Here is a 25,975-nt window from a genome sequence, read left to right as displayed (position 1 = left end):
CTTGTAGCAAAATAGATGGCTCTGGAGGACTTTTGGTGGCAAAACATGCCATAAATACAAAGTATCATATGTTCTTTTTTGGGGAGGAGGTTATCAGAGATTGAACTCAGGGACACTCAACACTGAGCCACATCCCCAGCCCTATTTTGTCTTTATTAGAGACAGGATCTCACTGAGTTGCTTAGAGCCTCACCATTGCTGAGACTGGATTTGAACTTGCAATCCTCCAGTCTCAGCCTCCCAAGCCACAGGGATTACAGGCATGCACCACTGTGCCCAGCTTCCATATGCTCTTTCTCATATATTGAAGCTAAAAAATGTCAACCAAAATGTATAATAGTAATAATAAGATGTCTAGAAGAGTGTGTGTGGTTCAGGAAAGTTAGATAAAGGGGAGTTGGATTTGATCTGTATTTGTTGTATACAGGTATTGAAATATCATACTAATATCATACTTAAACTCATTAATATAAACAATTAATACATGTTAATTGAAATGAAATGAAATAATTTTAAAAATAAAATACAATGGCACCTTAACTGCTATTAAAATGTTGTCCATTATAAAATCAATCAACACAACTATTAAAAGGAGTCAATGAGACTTGTCAAATCTAGTGATTTTGGACCTGAGGTTCCATGACATATCCAAATTTAATTTACAAATAATGTTAAAAAGCATATGATAATTTTGTATTTTAAAAAACATTAATATAATTATCACTATTTGCAGATGACATGATTCTATACCTAGCAGACCCAAAAGGGTCTACAAAGAAACTATTAGTGCTAATAAATGAATTCAGCAAAGTGGCAGGATATAAAATCAACACGCATAAATCAAAGGCATTCCTGTATATCAGTGACAAATTCTCTGAAATGGAAATGAGGACAACCACCCCATTCACAATATCCTCAAAAAAATAAAATACTTGGGAATCAACCTAACAAAAGAGGTGAAAGAATTATACAATGAAAACTACAGAACCCTAAAGAGAGAAATAGAAGAAGATCTTAGAAGATGGAAAAATATACCCTGTTCATGGATAGGTAGAACTAACATCATCAAAATGGCGATATTACCAAAAGTTCTCTATAGGTTTAATGCAATGCCAATCAAAATCCCAATGGCATTTCTTGTAGAAATAGAGAAAGCAATCATGAAATTCATATGGAAAAATAAAAGACCCAGAATAGCAAAAACAATGCTAAGCAGGAAGGGTGAATCAGGCAGTATAGCTATACCAGACTTCAAACTATACTACAGAGCAATAGTAACAAAAACAGCATGGTACTGGTACCGAAACAGGCGGGTGGACCAATGGTACAGAATAGAGGACACAGAAACCAATCCACAAAACTACAACTATCTTATATTCGATAAAGGGGCTAAAAGCATGCAATGGAAGAAGGATAGCATCTTCAACAAATGGTGTTGGGAAAACTGGAAATCCATTTGCAACAAAATGAAACTGAATCCCTTTCTCTCGCCATGCACAAAAGTTAACTCAAAGTGGATCAAGGAACTTGATATCAATCAGAGACATGGCGTCTGATAGAAGAAAAAGTTGGCTATGATCTACATACTGTGGGGTCGGGCTCCAAATTCCTCAATAGGACACCCATAGCACAACAGTTAATAACTAGAATCAACAAATGGGACTTACTCAAACTAAAAAGTTTTTTTCTCAGCAAAAGAAACAATAAGAGAGGTAAATAGGGAGCCTACATCCTGGGAACAAATCTTCACTCCTCACACTTCAGACAGAGCCCTAATATCCAGAATATACAAAGAACTCAAAAAATTAAACAGTAAGAAAACAAATAACCCAATCAACAAATGGGCCAAGGACCTGAACAGACACTTCTCAGAGGAGGACATACAATCAATCAACAAGTACATGAAAAAATGCTCACCATCTCTAGCAGTCAGAGAAATGAAAATCAAAACCACCCTAAGAAACCATCTCACTCCAGTAAGATTGGCAGCCATTAGGAAGTCAAACAACAACAAGTGCTGGCGAGGATGTGGGGAAAAGGGTACTCTTGTACATTGCTGGTGGGACTGCAAATTGGTGTGGCCAATTTGGAAAGCAGTATGGAGATTTCTTGGAAAGCTCGGAATGGAACCACCATTTGATCCAGCTATTCCCCTACTCGGTCTATTACCTAAAGACCTAAAAAGAGCATGCTACAGGGACACTGCTACATCCATGTTCATAGCAGCACAATTCACAATAGCAAGACTGTGGAACCAACCTAGATGCCCTTCAATAGACGAACGGATAAAAAAAATGTGGCATTTATATACAATGGAGTATTACTCTGCATTAAAAAATGACAAAAATCATAGAATTTGGAGGGAAATGGATGGCATTAGAGCAGATTATGCTAAGTGAAGCTAGCCAATCCCTTAAAAACAAATGCCAAATGTCTTCTTTGATATAAGGAGAGTAACTAAGAACAGAGTAGGGACGAAGAGCATGAGAAGAAGATGAACATTAAACAGGGATGAGAGGTGGGAGGGAAAGGGAGAGAGAAGGGAAATTGCATGTAAATGGAAGGAGACCCTCAGGAGTATACAAAATTACATACAAGAGGAAGTGAGGGGAAAGGGGGAAAAATATAAGGGGGAGAAATGAATTACAGTAGAGGGGGTAGAGAGAGAAGAGGGGAGGGGAGGGGGAAGGGGGGATAGTAGAGGATAGGAAAGGCAGCAGAATACAACAGACACCAGAATGGCAATATGTAAATCAATGGTTGTGCAACTGATGTGATTCTGCAATCTGTATACGGGGTAAAAATGGGAGTTCATATCCCACTTGAATCAAAGTGTGAAATATGATATATCAAGAACTATGTAATGTTTTGAACAACCAACAATAAAAATTGATTTTAAAAAAATAAAATAAAATAAATAAAATAAATTGCTAAAAAAATTAAAAAAAATAAAAAACATTAATATTTTCAAACTCTTAAGTAAATAATTCTTTAAAAAACTCACAAATTCTCCCACAAAAGTTAAATCCAATATGAATGAAAACACAAATATTTTCCTATTCATATCAACAACGTATATAATCCTTTAGAATAAGTATTAACATAAGGAATTATTTAAGACACATGAATGTGGTGTGTGTGTTCATATATTTGTTCCCTTTAGAATTACTATAAACCAATTTACATAAAGGGAAAAAAAGAATTACTGTAAACCAATCCAGTCAGTTTTATGGTAAAAAAAATCAATGGAGTCTCTCATAAGGTCATTTCTAGGCTACATATACTGGACTTTTTTCTCTTCCTAATGCTAGCAGACCTTCATTGCCTTGATATATAACTGTTCCAGGAGAACAAAACCTTTGATTATCCATAGAGTATCTATAGTTAACAATGAATAAAGCAGTTTGCACAAGAGCTTTCATAAACAAAAGCACTGTGGATCCAGGATGGGAATCACAGTGGAGTAATGTCCACATATTAACTCTTTCTTGGACCGCTTTATGGAACACTACTTCCTATCTTCAAAGTGAAACATATATTACAAGAAATGTAGGATTAATTTTAAAAGACTGTATCTTATTTTCAATTCAGATTACCTATTTTCAAGTGGAAACAAAGAAACTGAGATTAAGAGAGACAACCAGAAAACTCATTTACAGAAATTTTAAAGTTGTACTTAAAAATAGCTCCTATTATTCAATGGATTACATGACTATAATTTGAGAGAGAGATTGAGACACTTCTTGCTTACTTCTTATCTCCCCCCTGGAAATGTCTTTGGAAACAAGACAATTGGGAGAAATAATATATAATCTTTAAACACACTATAATTATACAATTATCTCATTAGATTAAATAAATGAGGAGTTTTCATACTTTGGTTAATTGGAACATGTTGCTTTTCTAACATTTGACTCCTGATATGCAGACATGAGGATATTCTTTCATAGACAGTCTACATGACACTTCCAGTTTTCACGTCTCACACTGGTAAGTGTATGTGCTGAAGACATCATCATGTAGCCCTTTCTTGTTTCAATAGCATATGGGATGAGGTGCTTTATGAGCTGTAATTCATACCGTCTTCGAAATGTTGGCAAAAGTTAATGAACTTGGCTTAGCAAAAAGAGAGAAGTTGCAGCTATATTTAGTTGCTTTACATTTTTATTTTTTCTGCCTTCATGTTTTTTCCTTCACTAAGCTGTACAGAAGATATTTCAGGATCAGCAAAGGAAATGTAACCCTGATAATATATTCAGCAATTTATCTTTTCTCTGAGAGATTTCAGATTATATAACCAAGTACTTCCCTGAGAAGCACTGTTGATGTCTGATGCTGAACAGGCATATTTGTTTCTGTTGATGTTCTTATAATTCTATTAACAGTATAAAAATCTATATACATACTTTAATATTTATTTTTAAAAATAAAATAGTGTCAAATATCACTAGTAATTATTCTAGCTAATAAAACTAAATAACAACTAAAATTTCCCTACTTCTTCCCTATATATATTCTTATTAGTGTATCTCCAACAATGTCCAGTGGCATTGCACACACTTCCTCCCATAATCATCACAGATTTGATGAATTCTAAGTACCTGATTCTGGGACAAATCATGAAGAATGCAAGCATTCTTTTTCAGGAAAGGTAGTTTCTTCCAATAAAGTCAATAAGGTAGAACCAGCTTTGAACCTTATATGGGAAATGAATAAATAGAGGCCTAATTTTACAATGTCAAATTGCTAACTTAGAGTTGCAAGGAATTCAAAAAGATTTTCTGGTTTATACGGATAAGTTGAATTAGTATCAAAACAATCGAAGTCCTTGCAAAACTTGTCTCTGGGTAGTTCAGCAGTCCTTCATCACAACACAGAAGTATTCTGAGCATATTATCTAGATGATACTATTCTAGTTTCTTAATATGTTTATATAATTGGATGTGGGGACAAAAAGCAAGGAAGTACTCGTTGTCCTTACATTACAAAATGTCATGCTCTTTGTTGAATGGGATATTCTGTTTCCATATATACAGATGTTTATCCTGTTAGGGTTTTCTATTTAGATTTTTTTCTTTTGATTTTGGGGATTGAACCCAGGAGTGCTTAACCACAGAGCTACATTCCCAGCCCTTTATATTTTTTGTTTTGAGACAGGGTCTCACTAGGTTGTTTACAGCCTTGCTAAGTTGTTGAGGCTGGCTTTGAACCTGCAATCCTCCTGCCTTAGCCTCCGGAGCCTGGTTGGATCATTTTTTAAGAGAGTTCAGAGTAAAGAAGAGTGATGAACCAGATTTACTTGAGAATAAGCAAGATCCTTTTCTTGTTTTATTTATTATTTATTTTGTTTTGGTATTTATTGTTATTATTTGGTTACCATTCTCATCAGCCCAAATCTAGTTTTACTCTAGGAGTATAATACACCCATATTCATGAGAGTGTTTCAGGAGTAGAAAACAAACAAATGTACTAATCATAATTTAGATCTGTGACTTTCACAGGATAATGACTTTGCACATATTTTAGTCATGAATTTTGCTTTAGTTGACAAAAATGATATTCAAGCAGAATTTTAAAATTTTTGAAACAGAATAATTTCCAGTTTCTAGAATTTAAATCTACAAAAATAAACACATAAATATTCTACTATCTGAAATATCAGAAATATTGGCATTCTTTCATTTGGCTAATATTCTTAAAACATACCTCCTTTATCCATTTATTTAAAAAAATTTTTGAGTAACTATATTATGTCAGACATTGTTCTAGGTGATAGAGATAAAAAAGTTGATCAAGAGTCACTAATTTCTTTACCTTATTTGGGTTCATATTCTAGTTCTGCAAGTTCTAGTAAGTTTTACTTTGTGAGTTCAGAATATTAAATAAATACCTTCAGTGACATCCTCATGGTGATGTAGATTCATATTCCAATGACATTATAGGTATTTATCTCAATCTTAAGCATATATTTTTATAATATTATTATTAATTTTTTAGAGATTCATAAACCATTTTTTTACCAGGAATTATCAAGAAAATTAAACATTTTAACCATGTGCCTTTTTAAACAAGGGTATACAAATGACTTATCAGCACAAGTAAAGATAACTCAGCATCAGTAATCATTAGGGAAATGCATCCTAAAACTAACATAAGATACCATTTCTCACTCATTAGATGGGTTAGGAAAAAACTTGAGCAACTGAGCATACCTGGAATTACAGCTATGGAAGAGGCTAAAGCAGGAGGATTGCCAAATTCAAGGCCAGACTAGGCAACTTAGCCTCAAAAAACAAAACAAAAGAAAAACAAAAACAAACAAACAGAAAAAAAGAAAGGAAAGAATTGGAACACTCAAACATTGCCCTTGGAAATTGAAAGTATTTCAACCCCTTGGAAAATAGTTCAACAGTTTCACAAGTAGTAAACACAAATAAGACCCAGCAGTTTCACATTCAGTTATATACTCAAGGGAAATGAAAACACACCAACACAACAACCTGTGTACATGAATGTTCACAAAAGCAATATTCACAATAGGTCAAAAGGGACACAACATAAATGTCTACCAACTGATGCATGAATAAACAAAATATAATATGCCTATTAAGTGAAATACCAATAAAAAGAAACAAACTACTATGCTATATGCTATGACATGGACAAATCTCAAAAATATTATGCTAAGTGAAAGGAGCTGGATGCAACAGAATATTGAATAACTCCAATTAAATAAAAGGTCCAGAAAAGAGAAAATCTACAAGAGACATATATTAGATTGATTTTTTTGCCAGGGATGAAAAAGGGGCAGGAGGAAACAATAAATGTGCACAGGGGATCTTACTGAGGTGATAAAAATGTTCTGAAACCGATTTATGGTAATGGTTGCCTCAGTTGGTAAATTTATGGAAAATCTTTTAATTTTACCCTTAAAATAGGTGGATTACATGAAATATAAACTATGACTCAATAAATCTATTTCAAAAAACACATCACTTTAAGGAATGCACTTTCTTGCAAAAATTTACAATCTGAATTACAAAACATAAAAACACACACTTTCAGAAGATAAAAGTTTATAGGTGTCCTATTTCTTTCAGTGGAAATTGCCATGGAGATTTCAAAACAGAATGAAGACTTCCTGGATTAAAAATAGTGAATACTGAAGAGTTATGGTTAAGAACTAGTTTCTGTCTCATGCAGATTTGAGAATGGGATCTTTATTATATAAAATGTCAAACTAAATTATCATTGCTATCATCATGATCAAACTTATAATAGTGATAAATAGATACATACCATTATGGCAATAAAACTGAGTACCAGAACCAGTACTGTAGTTATTCACATTGTATCATTTACCATAGGTGTTTTTGTTTCATTTTGTTTTATATTTAAGTGAATGAATACAGCAACCCTGTGGGGGCTATATTCATTTTATATAAGAAAAGAGGAGTTTTGAAGAGTATGTAACTAGTCTCAGGTCATCAACATAGATGATAAATAGTGGACACAGAAATTAGTCCCAAACCTACCAATCACCCAAGTCTGAGCATAACTTCTACACAGTGTCCTTTTGAATAAGTAGACAAACACCAACTGATAGGTACACCAAATACAGAGAAACGTCTTGACAAACTAGGAATTTCTACTCATAACCCTACTGGGTATCAGTGGAAATGAGCTCAAATTTTGAAAAGATAAACTGGAAGGAAAACAAAGCTTTTTCCTTACTTCAGATGCACAGGCCTTTTACATAAATGACAAGAAGAATAAAACACAAGGAAACGTGACAGATTCCTAGTTTTACAACATGTGCCATGTCTCACATTTAGTAAATACCCATTCATGTGAGTATTTTCCGTATATAATTCCCCTTAAAGATCATTAATTTTTCAGACACTGGTATATTTATTTATAAGAGGATTTCATGGTGATATATAAGCATTGCTCAAATTTGATAAAAAGCCAAGCATTCAAGAAAATTGGACCTGCCAGTGCTAACAGATCTTCATAAAATATGGGCTATTCTTTAGTAATTAAAAGTACCACAAAACCAGGACAGTGACATCAAATTACAAAAAGGAACATTCATCCATTTTTCATTCTTTTTCAAGTCTCATGATGATATCAAAGAGGAAGTACCCATTAGTAATGAAAGACATGGTATAGGGGTAACAAACAGCACTTGCCAATCTCCATTTTCATCAAAAACCCAGATAACCTTAGGGAGAGAGTTTCAGGAGGCAGCTATATCAAGGCTCATTTAATAACATAGTTTTGTTGTCATCACATTTATGCTGTGTTGACCTTATATTAACACAAGTTTTTCAACTAGAAAATACAGAGTTCCCTGTACAATGAAATTGATAAAGAAAACAGTCAATATGTTTAAGGAAAAATGTTAATAAACAGTACAGGTGTTACAGGGGTATGGTTCAAGTCACAATGGTAGTATCTAAATGACAGAAGTTTGAGAAAAAGGCAGTGGTTATCATTCTGTCACAGCATTATAGGTATCAAATCTGCATTAGAAAATAAAGAAGTTAAGACTTGCCATAACTAAATTGCTATTTTGGACTTCAAAGGGCTGGCCCATTTTTTGACTTCAGAGAATTATTTAGGGTGCTGAAAATAGGCAGCCAGTTGACCATTCATGAACTTGGGGCATGCCTTAGGCAAACCACTAGGACTCTGTTCTTTACCTTTCTAAACCTTCCAGAGGTAAATTCACACCTTTTACTTATGCACACCCCTCAAGGTACCACTTGCTTTTACTTGCCTCCATCAAAACCTATCCTTAGATCTTTCATTCACACTAGGACACAAAGGCTTCCTACTTTTACAGTTTGCTACTGAACTCTCTAGCTTTTGCATTTTTACACAAACTGAGACATAAAGGTACAGGATATACTTTTCAGACTGTCATAAAATTTAGGTCCTTTTCAGCAGATAGGAAATTATGCATTGTATACATCAACTTTACACTCCAGAAAAATTTCTCTCTCGGGGCTGGGATTGTGGCTCAGTGGTAGAGTGCTCGCCTAGCTCACAAAGGTCCCTGGGTTCTATCCTCAGAACCACATAAAACTAAATATTTGGAATAAAGGTATTGTGTCCAACTACAACCAAAAAATAAAATATTTAAAAAAATATCTCTCATATCTCACAGTATCATAAGACCCACTTACACTAGTCAGAAATAATGTTCCAAATAATGTTGAGAGGTTGATTTATACTCCCACCCCAATTCTTAGGAAAAAGCAGAGGTACATCACTTCTCATGGGTGTTAGCCCTTTACCACACACTCTGGCAGTGTATAGAGTCTAGATAGTATTTCCCAAGATATGGTTTTAAGAATATAAGAATTAATTGGAGATTTGTTTAACATAAAGATGCCCAGCTTGGAGAGTTCCAACCTTTAAAACTATAATGAGGGTAAATGGGGTTCTGGCAACTGAATCCAAAGATATTCCTCTAAATTATTCTTATTCTAGTGTTTGAGAATCTCTATGGGGTTCTGGCAACTGAATCCAAAGATATTCCTCTAAATTATTCTTATTCTAGTGTTTGAGAATCTCTACTATTTCTCTAGTGCACTCCACTCTCTATTTCTCTTTTTATAACTTGGGTCAGTAAAGTCTAGAGTTCTATTGCTTTCCAGATGATTAAATTATGTCTGCCTTTTTTCTGTCTTCAAATTTCTAGTTGTCCTCCCATCATATCTCTGTTGACTTGCTGCTTGTTTAGTCACAAAAACAAATTTTAAAAAATACATAAAAGGGAAGAAGAGGAAAAAGAGAGACATGGGAATTCAAAACTGGGTGGGTGTCTGGGGTACCTCGGACAGCAGCTGTTTTGTGGGATTCCCGGACAGAGTGTGTAAAATCCTTGGCTTCATACAGCCTCTCTCCTTGCACCTGAGCTGTGTAGTAAGTGCACAGGATTTGGCTGCCCAGCAATTAATGCTGTGAGATTGACACCCACACTCTATTCTTGACCCTGCCTCTCCAGTTCTTCCAAAATGTATCTTCTTTAACAGCTGACACCATCTGGAGAGCTTGGGAAACAAAAGAGCACTCAGTTTCTAATTTGATTTTACTTCTCCTAGATTTCTTTTTTTCTCTCTTTTTTTCTTTTTGCTCTTAAATTGAAGCAGTTTAATATAATACATGGTATTTTAACTTGTTTCCAATCCTAAATACAAAGAATAAAGATAAGAATGGCTAGAAACTATGGTACCTGGTTTTGGTTGTTTTGTTAACAATTGACAGGAACTGATAAAATAAAAATTCTTTTAGGTCTATAAGAATGCTCTCTCTTACAAAATCCATTTTTGGTCAGGGAGTCCGTGGGAATATATCACAGCTGTGTAAGTGATAAGTCATGCATATATAGTTCAAGTCTCAAACTTGAATTTTGGAATTGGAAAATAACATTTGATGCAATTAAAGAAGAACAGAAAGTGCATGATTTAATCAAAGCTGGTGCATGTACTTGAAACCCCTCCAAATTCAAATAGTGGGTGCTCTAAAAGCCTTTTTTGCCAACCACTTTTTTTTTCTCCTGTGGGACAAAATATTTCCTTTCACTCAAATCACTCAAATGTGAAATATTATCTTCTAAGCCCCAAATGGATTCATAGCTTCAAACGCACTGGTAGATTCATGAACACAGATGCTCTTCAGTAGAGAATTGATATGTGAAAATCTTTTGAGAACAATAGAAGCAGAATTAAAGGAGCCAAATCACTGTTATGATGAATTATTATGTGGTCTTTGAGATCATGTTTTGTGAAAACTACTTAGTGATCTGAGAAAGTGCTCATGATATAATGTAGAGAAGGTGAGATGCAAGCCTTGCATAATTCCTATACTTTGTATATACACATATATCTATATTTTGATACATTTATATGTCTAAATCTGCATAATTACTGCACTTGCTTATATGCTGTTTATAGCAAGAGCTCTCAGAGTTGCTGAATTTTGAAATACTAATCCTTCCTTCTTATGTTCTTCTGTATTCTAACTTGTATATAAATCAAAATATCATTTTTTTTTGGTACTGGAGATTGAACTCAGAGGCACTCGACCACTGAGCCACATCCCCAGCCCTATTTTGTATTTTATTTAGAGATAGGGTGGCACTGAGTTGCTTAGTGCCTCACTTTTGCTGAGGCTGACTTTTAACAGGACATCCTCCTGCCTCAGCCTCCTAAGCTGCTGGTATTAAAGGTGTGCAGCATCATGCCTGGCTTCAAAGTATAATTTTAATATTATTTTTAAGAATATTAACACTTCATACTGTTAGAATTTTAAATATTTTTAAGTGTTATTAGAAAGAGTTTACTTTAAGAATCAAATATCAAGGGTTTAGCGTTATTATATCAATGACTAAGAATGGTTTTGGAGAAGAGCTGTGGGAACTTCTTTCCAGATTTTAATACATATATTTTAACAAAGATAAATGAGAAGTTCTTTTGTCTCTTTGTAAGAAATTAGCATTACTGGAACAAACAGGGAAAATTATCTAATCATTCTCATTTTCAATTATGTTTCACAGTGGAAAATTTCTGTAGTTTTTCTTACATTCTAATATTAATTCAAAGCATTATGTATAATCTGTAACACATAATGCTGTGTGTGTAACATACAAATGTATACATACACATTGTACATTAGATGCACATGTGTGTGTGTTTACACACATATACTTATGTATATATAAAATCATTTTTCTGGTGAACAGTGGTGAGATTAACTGGAACTAATGGATGTTCCCTGGCAGTTTGTCTCCATTTGCTAAAGACTGAAACATGATTAAGGCTTTACCATGTGAAATATCAAACTCAGTCAATTAACCAAAAAAGTGGATGGGGCAAAAAGTATATTTAAACAAGGTCCTGAAAATAACTTCACCATCCCTTGAGAAATTACAGATCTTTTTTTACCCCTATCTGTATAGCTCATAATTACATTTTGCCACAAATATGCTATTCTTTCCATTTTATGTCACTGCTTTTAGATCTGGGACTCCATTTTTTTTTTTGTATCAGCATAATCCAGGAATATGCTTATCGGCCTGCCTGGGACTGAGATTAAAAACATGACAATTACTCATCAAAAGGAGGGTACTGAGGCTGCCAGAGTGAGTTATTTTTTGGGGGGTGTGGTACTGGGGATTAAATTCAGGGACACTAGCCCACTGAGCCACATCCTCAGTCCTCTTTTGTATTTTATTTAGAGATAGGGTCTCACTGAGTTGCTTAGCACTTTATTTCTGCTGAGGCTGGCTTTGAACTCACAATCCTCCTGCCTCAGCCTCTCAAGCTGCCGGGATTATAGTTGTGCGGACCATGCCCAGCAAGGTGACATTTTTTAAATTTGTAAATAAAATTGTTTCATTTACTTGCACAGCATTTTTCAATAGATGACCATTTCACTTAAAAATCTTACAATAGTCTTTGGACCACACAGAATCAAACATTTCCAGCTCACCTGTGTGTACATTGGTCATTACTCACTGTGCTCCTGTCATACATTTGCTCTTTTTCTACCTGGAAAGTGCCTCCACTATATCTGAGGTATGGCAGGCTGCTTGTCACTCAAGTCTGAACTCAAATGTTACATCCTCAGGAAGGAGATGAATCTCTCCACTGCTTCTCTCACTACTGCATGAGCATGCCACCCCTCATCGTGCTATAAAATTATTTCTGTATTCACTATTTATTGGTTATCTGCCCACCACTAATAATGAAAAACCAAAGAGAAAAGACTGCAAAGAAAAGGCAGAGGCTAACCAGCCATCAGCCATTCTGGCTGATCCACCTTAGCACCAGACTAATGTGCAAAGCTCTCTAGGATACTGAGCCGCACGAAACCTCTGCAAACAATATCACATGGAAGAGAGACAGGGTATCTCTGCCACGCATTGCCGCAAAGCAGGATTCAAAAGGATCAGTGTGTTTTAAATCGAAAGAACTCCAAGTGATTTTCTATGCAGCAAAAGATACCCGAAGTAGTCATTCCTACTAGAAACTGGGTGTTGTTGCAACAAAAATCTAAAAATACAAGTATTGACATTGGAACCACACAGAGTAGAGACAGTTGGTAAAGTAAGAGTTCGAAGAACAGTGAAGGAAATGATATTACACGCTAGAAAAAGATACTTGCTTTTTCAAAAGTACTAAAAAATGAGTGAGATTAATGACTACTGTAACTTGGAACATGGAATACATTCCTGATGAACTTGTGACTTTGGCTGAGGAGGTTTTCAGGCCAACTGCCAAAGGCACTAATAGGCTTCTTTGACTTGCATATGACAGAGTAGTGTAAGAGAGATGAGCTGAAGAAGGAACTGCTTCATTTTGAAGAATTTATTAAAACTATAGTGGCCCTAGGATAATAACTCCAGTTTGTAAAAAATTCTCAAAGTAAGATATGTCCACAGGGAAAAAAAAGTGAAAGTGGTGTTATCAGTAAAACATGACTTAAAGGTAAGCACCTAATGATGTGTTGACTGTAAGACCCTTCACTAAAACTTGAAAAGACCCAGCACCTCACACATTTCTCTTGGCGATACAAGTCTGTTGTTATATTTTCTTCTGTTAGTACATGAGGCATTTTACACAAAAATACATACATACATAGTTTGGATCATATTTTAAATAAAGATCACAATAGTTCATTGTCATCCAATAGTTACCGGACCTTGTCTTTTGAGATAATTGCTGATAGGGCACATCTATTTTCATAGGATCCCTGAAACACATAAAACATCCCTCCATTCTCCCATATTAGAAAAAAAAATTAAGAACCAAATAATAAAATCCCATGGCAAAATAAAATTTTTTTAAAATTTTTTTTTAGATGTGGATGGAGCTTTATTTTATTCATTTATTTATATGTGGTGCTGAGAATCGAACCTGGTGTCTCACACTTGCTAGGCAAGCATTTTACCACTGAGCCACAGCCTCACCCCAAATTAAGTTTCTAATTAATGTGCTTTTCTATAATTTTACCTGCATGAATGTAGTCCACATATAAACATTTTAAAAGGATACTGAAACTTATTATCTCATGAGATTCATTGTAGAGGATGCTATCTATCCTATCCTATCTATTCTCTATTCTATTCTGAAGATGCTAGTGACAGATTTCTTTCTAATGTTAGTACTAGAAATGTATTTACCCTAGATAACTCATGGTTTATTTGTTGTGGACAGTCCTCAAGTAAATACTACTGATTTGGTTTTCTTTTTCAAAGTATAAAGTAAGACACATGGCTCCTCTGCATTAAGGATATTCGTAGTCTTGAAATTTGTTCTCTGATGTTAGTTTTGAATTCATTTTTTTAAATCTTCACATTTTTTTCTTTCAGGGGAAATTCATGAATTTTAAAAAGAAATCTCTGATGTTTTTCTAAAAAGATAAGGTATTTTAACCAATTACTGATCTTGTCTTATTTTTTAGTTTATAATTGCAGGCTATAATTTGGATTTTAAGTGTTTCCCAAAGGCTAGTGTGTTAAAGCCTTAGTTATATCAGCTTAGCTCTCCTGGGAGGGTTGGAAACTCTAAAAGGTGGGGCCTATGGGGAGGTCTTCCAGTCATGCAGGCATATCTTTGATGGGGATAGTGGAACTACAGTCCCCTCCTCTTTCTTCTCTTTTGTGGTCCTTCCAGGAAGTGAGTGACTTTTCTCTGTCACCACTCCCCTCACCATAATGTGCTGCTTTACCATGAGCCATAAAATAATAGGCCAACTGATGATGGATTGAAACCTGCAAAACTATGAACCAAAATAAACTTTTCCTCTTTTTAGGTTGGTTTCCTCCAGAATTTTGTCATAGTAATGAAAACCTAACACATCATTTAATTTGCATTTTTTTCTAAAACTTTAAGTATGTAATATTTTATTATATAAATGCACCATTAATGAATTAACCGTACTCACTTTGGGAGACAATAAATGGGTGGTCAATTTTTTGCTAATATCAAAATTGTCATAAACAATTTTGCACTCAAGTTTTCTTTCACATATCTTACTTTTTTCTAGGAGTGGAATTTCCTGCTTAAAAGGTCTTTAAATTATCAAATTATTTTAGAAAAATAAAACAAATTTGGATTCTCACCATCCAGGTGTCTACCTCAGGTATATGTATCTTGTCAGCACCAAGTATTGTCATTATTTAGAACTTTGTTAATGAAACCAGTAAAAGGGTATTAAATGTTTAATGAACATTTCTTGGCTTATTAGGGAGATTCTACACTTTCAGTGATGCTTCCTTCATCTCATGTTTTCAAATACCTTCTTGCTTATCTATACTGTTGAGCTGTGTCTATTCACATCCTAATTCTACACTTTTTTTTCCCAAATGAATTCATTTTATTTTTTAATTTTTTTTCATCTAATTTTTTATTGATTGTTCAATACATTACAGAGCTCATGATATATCATCTTTCATACATTTGACTCGATTGGGTTATGAACTCCCATTTTTACCCCAAATACAAATTGCAGAATCACATCGGTTACACACTCACATTTTTACAAAATGGCATATTAGTGACTGTTGTGTTCTGCTACCATTCCTATCCCCAATTCTACACTTTTTAAGATAAATAATATTTAGTGTGATGCTGTGGTCTGAACATTTCTTCCATATAAATGCATGTGTTGGAACCTTATCATCATCCTGATGATATTAGGAACTGGGAATTTCTAGGTGATTTAATCTTGATGGTAGAGCCTTCATGAATGGTACTAGTGCCATTATCCAAGAGACTCCACAGAGCTACCTTATCCCTTCCACAATCTGAAGATTTAGAGAGAAGGTGTCATTTGTGGGGCAGACAGGAGGCCCTCAGCAGACATATCATTTGCTGGTATGTCTGAACATTCTAGTCTCCAGAACTGTAAGAAATGAATTTCTGGTATTTATAAGTCACTCTGCTTGTAGCATTTTATTAGAGCAGCCTGAATGGATTGTGACAGTAGGCAATTTCTAACTTTTGAGTATAAAGATTATTCCTATCCACAAAATGCTAAACTGAGAATCCTAAGTAAACAACATAAAAATTGAAAATACTTATGTGAATGTATATCTCCTACAATAATATTTATAATAATGAAAAAAGTCACAAATAAATGTCCATTAATATTGAAGTGGTTATAAATAATATACCTGTAGAGTAAAATATTTGATTTTAGAAAAAGATGCTTATATAAGTTGCTACTGATAAAATGTTAAGTAAAAATATATTAGAATTAAAGGGCATTTAAAACTTTTAATATGAAAAACTTCTGCTATATAATGTTTAATAATGTTAGTTAAAAATCTTTTTTTCCTACTAAAATTTTAAAAGGAAAGAGAAGGAGGTAAATCATAAAGTATTTAAAGTGATTGACTGTTAACTTTTGGAGTTAGGGATGCTTTTTATTTTCTTTTTTGGAATTTCCATTATTTTTGGAGTTTCACCATGCTATACTTCTCCTAATTTTCTTCTTAATCTATACTAGATTAACACATTTATTTTAAAACATCTGTTTATATCTTTATTAAAAATAATTATTTTTAGTTACATTGCCAACAACCTAATCTCTACTTATCAGTTCTTTTAACATCCCTTACCTGAAAGAAATAAATGAAAACAGCAAACAAGAGAGGAGTCCTGTTTCACAAGCTCACTTTTTCAAGTGGAAATGTTTCATTTAGTTTTAGGACCAAAGGAAAAGAACAAATAATAATGTTTTCAGAGGGTAGAAAAAAAGTATGGAAGAGAAAGACATCTAAAGTGGCACATTTTTTTACTTTGTAACTTAATAATAAGCAATCCAAACTGTTTGATCGAATAATTCATCTTTTAAATTCTTACCACACCAATTAAAGTTATGCTACAGCTTAGTGCATCCTTTCAGGTAAGCCTAATTTCTCAATGAAGGACGGTTCGTACAACCTTGACACGTACCTGTCAAAAGATGGCTTCTCTCCACAATCGAAGGCATCCTGGAGCTCCTTGACAAGATTAGCTTGGCCTGGCAGGCGAAAGAGACCCTCTTCTTTCAGCCCCCTTTGTCGGATAAAGTCCACGCACTGCTCCACCAGCATTGGAGCCAGACGGTTCCCATATCTCTTCTCATAGCGGACAGTGTCCTCTAGTTTCTGTCCAAAAATACCTGGAAAAAATAAGGAATCACAGTGAATTTGAGTAATTTATCTCCTCATATTTTATTTTCTTTTAGAATTCAATATCCAGAAAAAATAAAGAGTAGCATGCTAGTGAGCACTGGACATTTGTATTTCACATTATACAACCAAATTCATGTTTAATTCTTCAAATGGAAATGCTTTTCCTAATGCTGCTTCTTTCTGCTGTACTCCATCTGTAGCTCAAAACCAACAAAGAAATACCAAGTTCAGGATATTCACGTTGAAGTAAAAACTATAATATATGTAATTTGAATTTGAGGGTTTCTTTTTCTTTGAGGAAGGGATTTAAAAGCTAAATGGAGAAATTTTTTGAATAGTCAAATTTGACTTTGGTTACAGTTTTGTCTGTATGCTCAATTTGAATTTGTAGTTCAAACACTGTTCATTTCTCTTTTCTCTTTTTGTTTTTAATCAAGTTGTAATGCCATGACTGTAATTAAAGTGATAACACTAGGAAAAGAAAAACGGAATGCTCTGCCATATAAAATATTCCAGACAATGTTTGCTCCTTACAACATTAAGCTATTAATTTATTTGGAAGGTGATAATTAAGTTATGAAGTGGTGAGGTGAAGTCATGGTGGTTTGCTCTGGCAGAGGGTATGTTATCATTTACCTTGTCTGTAATAAAGAGCAGGCAGATTTTTAGTTTTATTGCTAACTTTAAAATATCTACAAACAAGGCATTCCTTGGTGTACGACCCTGGGACTGAACAACCTGAGTATTCTACCCTTGGTATCCCATTGATAGAGACAATGCTTCTAAAATATATTAATATTAGGCAGTAACTTTGCAAAGATGTTCAACTTGTGAGAAAAGGTGAGATGGGGGCAAATGTGTTACTTCAACTTTTCCCGATGAAATGAATATCATTAAATAGTTTTAATGATCTAATAAGTTTCATAAAAAGCGGAGAAAAATAAATGCTATGTGTTGAAATTTGGAATCCTCCAAAATGTTTGGGAAATTATTTAACAGTCATTAGGTTAAGGATTTATAGAAACTAGAGATACTTTGCCTCCCCACCTATAAAATAATTTATATATGGTTCAGGAAAGCCAAACCATCATAGTCTAAGCAATAAAGACTTGCCACCAAAGGGAATATTCTTAGCCTAGATAAATACAATAACAACAAACAAAATGATTCTATACCTCGTATCAATCTAGTACTAGAGGAAGTCATATATATTTCTTTTAGGAAGTAAGTTGAGTGACCTAATTATTCAAGCACATACAAAACAGAATTTGTAAAGGGCATTTTCTAAGGAAAGCAAAGATTAGGCAAGGTAAAAGCTTTACTGAGCTTAACCTGTAAACTTTAGAATAAGCAGTTCCTTGATAATGGCATATCAAACATTATTCAGTAACTCAACAGCCTCACACTCCTATTTTCTTTTGGCATCTCTACTTGAGAAGGTAGAAAAATAAATAACTTCTCCCACTTCTCCTACAGTGAGGTGACGTTAAGGAATGGTGCTGCCAAAAAGTCTCATGGTACTTTTAGGAAGCTTATTTTACTCAGGGAAAAGAAAGCCAGAATTGCCAATATCTCTTATATTTTTTTCCTACCTTCTTTCCTTAGTACTGAGGATTGAACCCAGGGGTGCTAAACCACTGAGCCACATCCTCAGCCCATGTTATTTTTTATTTTGAGAGGCTGAGGCTGGCTTTGAACTTGTGTCTTTTTACCTCAGTCTCTAGAGCCACTGGGATTACAGGAATGTGGCACTGCGCCCAGCCCTGTTTTTTGTTCTTAATGAGCTAAGAGTGGGAAAAGTACAACTTGAAGAGAAATCAAGATGTAGTTATCAAAAGAAAGGTAAGAGATTCTGGGTGGCAATAACAACTACTACAAAAAGCAAGGCAAGTATGAGATAAAGAGGTATCAACAAGAACTTTAGGAGGACCAGGAATTAGGGCATGTTTTCTCTCCAGGGTTTGGAATCATCACTTGGATACATATATTTTGATTCAACCTTTAATTGATACGTTAAAACTATACATATTTGTGGGGTACCTTGTGAGGACTCAAAGCAAGTACACTTTGTGTTAAGGATTAAATAAGATGAAATGTATCTATTTCCTTAAACTTTTATCTCTTACTTATAGTGAAAACATTGAAAATCCTTTATTTTAGATTTTCGAAATGTACTGTACATTACTGTTACTATAGTCATCCTACTGTGCAACAGCACACCAGAACTTCTTGCTCCTAGCTAACTGTAACATTGCAGCTATTGATTAACCTCTCTTCATCCCTCTGGTATAAACCATTCTATTCTCAACTTCCATGAGATCAACTCTTTTAGATTCCACTTGTGAGATCACAGGGTACTTGTTTATCTGTGTCCTGCTTATTTCACTTAACATAACAGTCTCAACTTTCATCCATGTTGTCAAGGAAAGGATTTCATTCTTTTTATTGCTAAGAAGTATTCTGTGGTATATATTTACTACATTTTCTTTATCCATTCATTGGTCCATGGATGCTTAGTTTATTTCCATTTCTTGGCTATTGTTTACAATGCTGGAATAAACATGGAAGTACAGATGTCTCCTCAGCATACTGATTTCATTTCCTCTGAGTATATATATATACCAGCAGAGGGAATGGTGGTAATTTGATTTTTTATTTTTTGAGGCACCTACTTATTGTTTTCCATAATGGCTGTACTAATTTACATTCCCACTGCCAGTGTACAAGGGTTTCCCTTTTCTCCATGTCCTCTTGTTATCTTTTGTCTTTTTGATGATAGCCATTCTTATTGAAGTGTAGTGTCTCATTGTGGTTTTGATTTGCATTTTCCAGATGACTAGTGATGTAGAGGATTTTATCACATACATATTGGTAATTTGTATGTCTTCTCCTTAGAAATGTCTATTTGTGTCCTATTGCCAAATTTTTAATCAGATTTTTTTTCTATTGAATTATCTGGGTTCCTTATATATTCTAGATATTAATATCTTTTCAAATATATAGTCAAATTGCAAATTTGCAAGTATTTTCTTCTGTTCTATAGGCTGTCTCTTCACTCTAACTCCCTTTGCTGTGCAGGAACATTTTAGCTTGATGTAATCCCATTTATCTATTTTGCATTGTGGATCTTGTGCTTTGAGGTCTTATCCAAAAAAATTCTTGCCTATTCCACTGCCCTAAAATGTTTTCCCCATGTTTTTTTTTTTCTTGAAGTTTGATAATTTTGGGCCTCACATTTAAGTCTTCAAACTAATTTAATATCATTTTTGTAGCTGATAAAAGATAGGGTCTAGTTTCATCCTTTTGCATACAGATATCCAATTTTCCCAGTCCTCTTTATTTAAAAGATTGTCCTTTCTCCAATGCAAGTTCTTATCATCGAAAATCAGTTGGCTGTAGATGTGAGGAATGACTCCTAGGCTCTCTATTGATCTTTGGTGTCTGTTTTATTCCAATACCATGCTTATTGATTATTATAGCTCTCTAGTATATTTTGAAGTCATTTTTTTTCAATTATAACTGTCACTTTCTAGTAATTTATAATATTAGTAAATCCTTAAAATGAGTAAAATAGTTACCTTTCTTATTCTTTTAAAATGAGAATAGTTAAGCTCTACTTAGTTATGCCAGGAATGCCACCAGTAGTTCACCTGCATTTCTCTCAGGTAAAGTTCACAGCATCCCATGAGTTCATTGCACCCTTACTATAATTTCATAGCCAAGGAGCTTGAACTAGCAAACACACAGCTAGTAACTGGAGGGGCCAAGATTTGCTCATGGTGGTGGGATTTCAGAATCACACTATAGTTATGTAAAGTGCATAATGGCTGAAGACAGTGATGGAGGAAGAAACCTGCCACTTTCTAACTTTCTGATCTCAGCCCCTTCCCTCACTATGCTGAGAAAATGTGAATTGTGGGAAAGATCAGAAGAAAAAGATGGAGAAGGAAAAATCTGTGGCACTTCTGTAAGCATGCTGCCCAAGGAAACAATTTACTTATGTAAAGCTGATGCCTGTTTAGCAATAGTATATAAGAAAGGTAAAATATGTAGAGATTTTGCACATATGTTTAGAAATTCCCATGGAAAATTATAGCTTTCTTCTGTAGGATTGGTCTTGCAAAAAATTAGTAAAGACTTTTAAGAGGTGTGTACTCCCAATTCTGAGGCCTTGCAAATAGAATGTGCCCAGAGTGTCTGGCTGGCAGTGGTAGGTATGGGTCAACCTCCTCCATAAGAATATCCTTTGTAAGGAAAGTTATTAATGGAGAAAAATGATTTAAAAAACACTTTATTTAAAATTTTCTTTGAAGGAGCAGTGAAATTTCAAATTTTAAAATGAACATAAAAGCCCAAAGGTCCTATGCTATCCCTAACTAGCAGCATGGGGAAAGGACACATTGATTAGTAGATTATTAACAAAATTATTCCCTGTGGTGTTGGTTATGCAAACAATCAAATTATGCCCATCTATTTTCCTGGTGAGGTTTCACACTCCCTGACAGTACTGTCCCTGGAATTTCTGGGTGATAAAGGTATGTCATGCATACTTCCCCTGAAAGCACACGGTGCCATAAAACATCAGCCAAGAAGTGACTTTTTGCTGGACTGAAAAAGTAAATCACACAGGTGAATTTATTATACATGTGGGAAGCTCTTTCATCTGGAGTGTGTGAGACAAATTCCTAACACCTTCAGGATCTGTGAGACTTCTCCTTAACATATGATTCATGCACCCAATAGCTTGGGGCAGCCTGTCAGGTTAGAGAGTGTGGTCAGGTTAATATATCCAAATTCCATCCTTTCTAAAAATAAATAAACAAATACAAAGCCATGTGTTCTTGGACTCTCCATGCCCTGTAGGTACATAACAATACTCTTTGCTCCTTGATTCCTAGTTAAGCATAACTCTGGCTCCATGTCACCATTTTCTATCTATTTGTAATCTATTATTATTTGACTGATTCTGTCATTCCACTAAGTGGCATTTTCTGACCATCACCAACAACTTCCTAATGGCCATATCACTGACAGCCATGTTTGTGTTTTTTATTACTTTATGCCTCACTTCCCCTAAAACTCTCAGTCTCACTCTTATTCCTGACACTTCCTATTTACATAGTTTTTGCTTCTTAGAAGATCCTAGTCTTTTGCTTAATGATGAGACCTAACACCTTCTCCTAGTTTAAGGATTACCTAAATTCTCTCCCCAGCCTTATTTTCACTTCACCTTATACAATTTCTCTCCTGAACTCATTGAATCTCACAGCATATAAATTGTTCCCAGATTTGTATGTTAATTTGGGCTATTGTCATAATTTATAACATTAGATTTCTAAATGTACATTAAACATTTCAAAAAGGACATAATCAAAACATTCCCATCAAATGTTTTAAAACATCAGTGCTTGTTTTAAAACAAGCTAAGTCATTTTTTCTTTAAAATATTTTCTAATTCCTGAAGTCTTAATGTTGTCTATTGGTACCCACTGTCCACACACATCATTGCATTGCCATTTGAGAGTCAACCTAGATTCTTCTTCCTTTCATGCCATTTACATAACCTTACTGTGTTAGTCAGCTTTTTCATCACTTTGACTAAAAGATCTGATCAGAACAATTTTAGGGGAGGAAAACTTTATTTGAGAACTTATGGTTTCAGAGTTCTCAGTTTCATTCTTCAGGGTCCGAGGTGAGACAGAACATCATGGCAGAAGAGTGTGGCAGAGGGAAACAGCTCACAGGGTGATCAGAAATCAGAGAGAGAGAGAGAGAGAGAGAGAGAGAGAGAGAGAGAGAGAGAGACTGAGACTCTCTCCACTCTCTAGATACAAAATATATACCCAAGTGGTCCACGCCCCCAGTGGACCACTTCCTCCAGCCACACCTCACCTGCCTCCCATCAGGGATCAATTCACTGATTAGGTTAAGGCAATAACCCAATCATATCCCTTCTAAACCTTCTTGCATTGCCTCACATGTGAGTTTTGGGGACTCCAAATCTAAATTGTAACAGTTACCTACGAACTCCTGGCTGCTGCCTAAGTGATTAGATGATATTTTTTATATGAGTTTTTGAAGAACAGATATCTCAACCCAGAAAAATGCTGCCACACTGGCCTCTTTGCAACCAAACTCTTTTTCATGAAATAAAGTTGCCATAATCTGATTTTGGCCAATTAAATCAAGAAATGTTTAGTTAGCACCTGTTCTATGCCAAGTACTGTGCCATATCCACTCTCATTTTTGCTGTATCCTCACAAACAACAGGTTCTCAAACTATACTGAACTATTTGTTGTTTTCTAAATAGAGAAGATCATGTCCTGTTGGTGTAGGTAGCTCCTGCCTTCATGAATCAGACTAGGAAACCTCATTCTGCTAGCTCCAATTTACAACATCTCCTGTGTCAAGTCCTTACTGACATTCCCTCCATCCCCAGCTCAGCTTTACATATTTATTCTTTGATTTCTTAACACATTGTTTTGTAATTATTTATTTAGATGCCCATCTGTACTGGACTAGTCCTTCAATCTTCAAAAGAGGATTACTTGCCGGGCATATTGGCACATGCCTGTAATTCTAGTAGCTTGGGAGGCTGAGGTAGGAGGATTGCAAATTCAAAGCCAGCCTCAGCAAACGTGAGGTGGAAATACAAAATAGGGCTGGGGATGTGGCTCAATATTTAAGTGCCCATGAATTTAATCCCTGGTATAAAAAAAAATGAGGATTACTCTTCTACAATTATTTTAACAAAATAATTATTATTTATATACTTATCGGGATTATTATAAATAATATTGAAAAACAGCTATATACTCTAAGTCTATCCTATGAACTTCAGAGAAGTTTCAGTAAATTTCCCAAAGTACCACAGACACAGGCCTGAACTGGGGTTGCTTCAGGTCTAAAGGACTCCAGGGCTTGTACAGGTGGAGGATCCCTTATCTGAAACGTTTGGAACCAGAAGTGTTTTAGATTTCAGATTTTGGAAGATTTTAGAGGATTTGCATATATACATAATGTGATATCTTGGCAATGGTACCCAAGTCTAAGCACCAAATTCACCCAATATTCCATTTACATTTTATAGTCATAGCCTGAGAATAATGTTATGCAATCTTTTCAGTAATTTTGTGCATGAAACAAAGTCTACATGATGTAGAATTAGATTTTGTGTTCTCATGTTATGGATAATCATCCTATACTCTATTTACCATAGGGAAGGCCTCTGGTTCATATCCCTGAAATTAATATAAAGATGGGCGAGGCACAAGTGCTCTGCAGATATTTGTGGAACAATGAATGCACAAAAACAAAACGCTTTCATTTCCCCAACTTTAGAAAATAAGTGAATAATTCTATTATAAAATGAAACTCTTTAATAGTTCTTTGGTTCCGATGTTAATTTCTGTAAAAATCAAAAACTAAAAGAGTCCTGGGTTTACTGAGGAAAAGTCAGAAATTAAAAACTTCTTGGTTATTGCTCAAATTCCCTGCTATTGATAATTATGAATTTTTCTGTCCCTTCTTGTCTACAGATCACACGTTGGCCATAGCGGGAATTCACTTTGCTTTTCCTTCTACTGACCACAGCTCTGCCAGCAGGATAAATATTGGTTTCACCAGGACTATAAGAATTTTCAAAGAACATTCTCCCTTGGAAAATGCACAAATCAAAATAAGACATCCTTTTTAGAACAGAAAATAAAAATAAAACCAGTAAAACCTCACTTTAGTCTGTTAACAGTTTTCTATGTGGCCAAAAAAACTTCTGTAAGTAGAAAAGATTTAATCCAAGGAGGAAAGAGTCATAATAACCAGGGAAATGGTTGGTAGAACTTTGACTCTTTTCATAAGCAGAATGGGGGAAAAAAGGAAAAAAGGAAAGACCTGGAAAAATGAAGAAAAGTGTTATAAGATGAACATAGTGACCTAGGTTTGAGGCTAGTGGAGCAATTAGAGACATCATTTAACCTACCAAGCCAAGGGCCTCTCTTCTACAACCAGAAAAATAGATTCAAGGCTGCTAGGTGACCTGCCACACATCTCCAAAGAAGCAGATCTGGGTTATGAATCTAGGTACATATGATTCTAACGTCTTCTTTGTTCCACTCTGATGTCTTGGTTCAATTCAGACATGTTCTCATAGGCATGCTGGGCATGCTTTCATGATCATATAGGAGAAAATCCAATTTCATGTTCTTCAGGTGAATTACTACCTTTCCAGATAAGCCTATGGTCAGTCTTTTGTTCATGGACACCTAGCATGTCATACAAAATTTGGTGTAGTGTTTTTCCCAAGCTAAGTAATTACTTGCTTATGTTTCTTTACCCTCACAAGTCTATAAATTCATAGATTTGTGGCAACCTTTTTTGTTTATCTTCTCAGCCCCAGCATCATTTGGTAGAAGTTCAACAAAACTTTGATATACAAATGAGCTAATCGTTAACAACATGGTTTAAAATTATATGAATTTAGACAGTAGCATTTTGTTGGACAAATCAATTTCCATAAATACAATTATAGCACAAACAACCTACAATAAATATTAAAGAGAATGTTGGCCTTATTGACCACCACTATGAAGCTTCTATTTTAATTCATTAGTACCTATGGCTTAGCAGGAAAAGATAGATAGTAATACTGTACATCAGGTGTTTGCTTTCAATCTTGAATCCTGATGGACTAGATCTATTGTTATACTTCACTTTGGGAGGAAAGAAACAAATGTGTGTGTGTGCACACGTGCATGTGTGTAAGTGTATGTATAGCCATGTGA

At 34.7% G+C, this 25,975-nt stretch overlaps 1 protein-coding gene across 2 annotated transcripts in view; it reads right to left on the bottom strand.

The window, feature by feature from the left end:
• The window catches only part of Arhgap24 (Rho GTPase activating protein 24), a 462,423-nt gene that overhangs the window by 34,588 nt on the left and 401,860 nt on the right, over nt 1-25,975 (bottom strand). For both annotated transcript variants that reach the window (XM_076864253.2, XM_076864254.2), the window contains one exon: nt 16,974-17,181. In XM_076864253.2, coding sequence (XP_076720368.1) covers nt 16,974-17,181 — 208 coding nt within the window. The remainder of the gene's footprint in view (nt 1-16,973; nt 17,182-25,975) is intronic.

Source organism: Callospermophilus lateralis, chromosome 8 (assembly GCF_048772815.1).
Source record: "Callospermophilus lateralis isolate mCalLat2 chromosome 8, mCalLat2.hap1, whole genome shotgun sequence".
NCBI classification, from domain to species: Eukaryota; Metazoa; Chordata; class Mammalia; order Rodentia; family Sciuridae; genus Callospermophilus; species Callospermophilus lateralis.
Note: the sequence above shows the minus strand (reverse complement) of the source record. Positions and strands in the feature narration are given on the sequence as shown.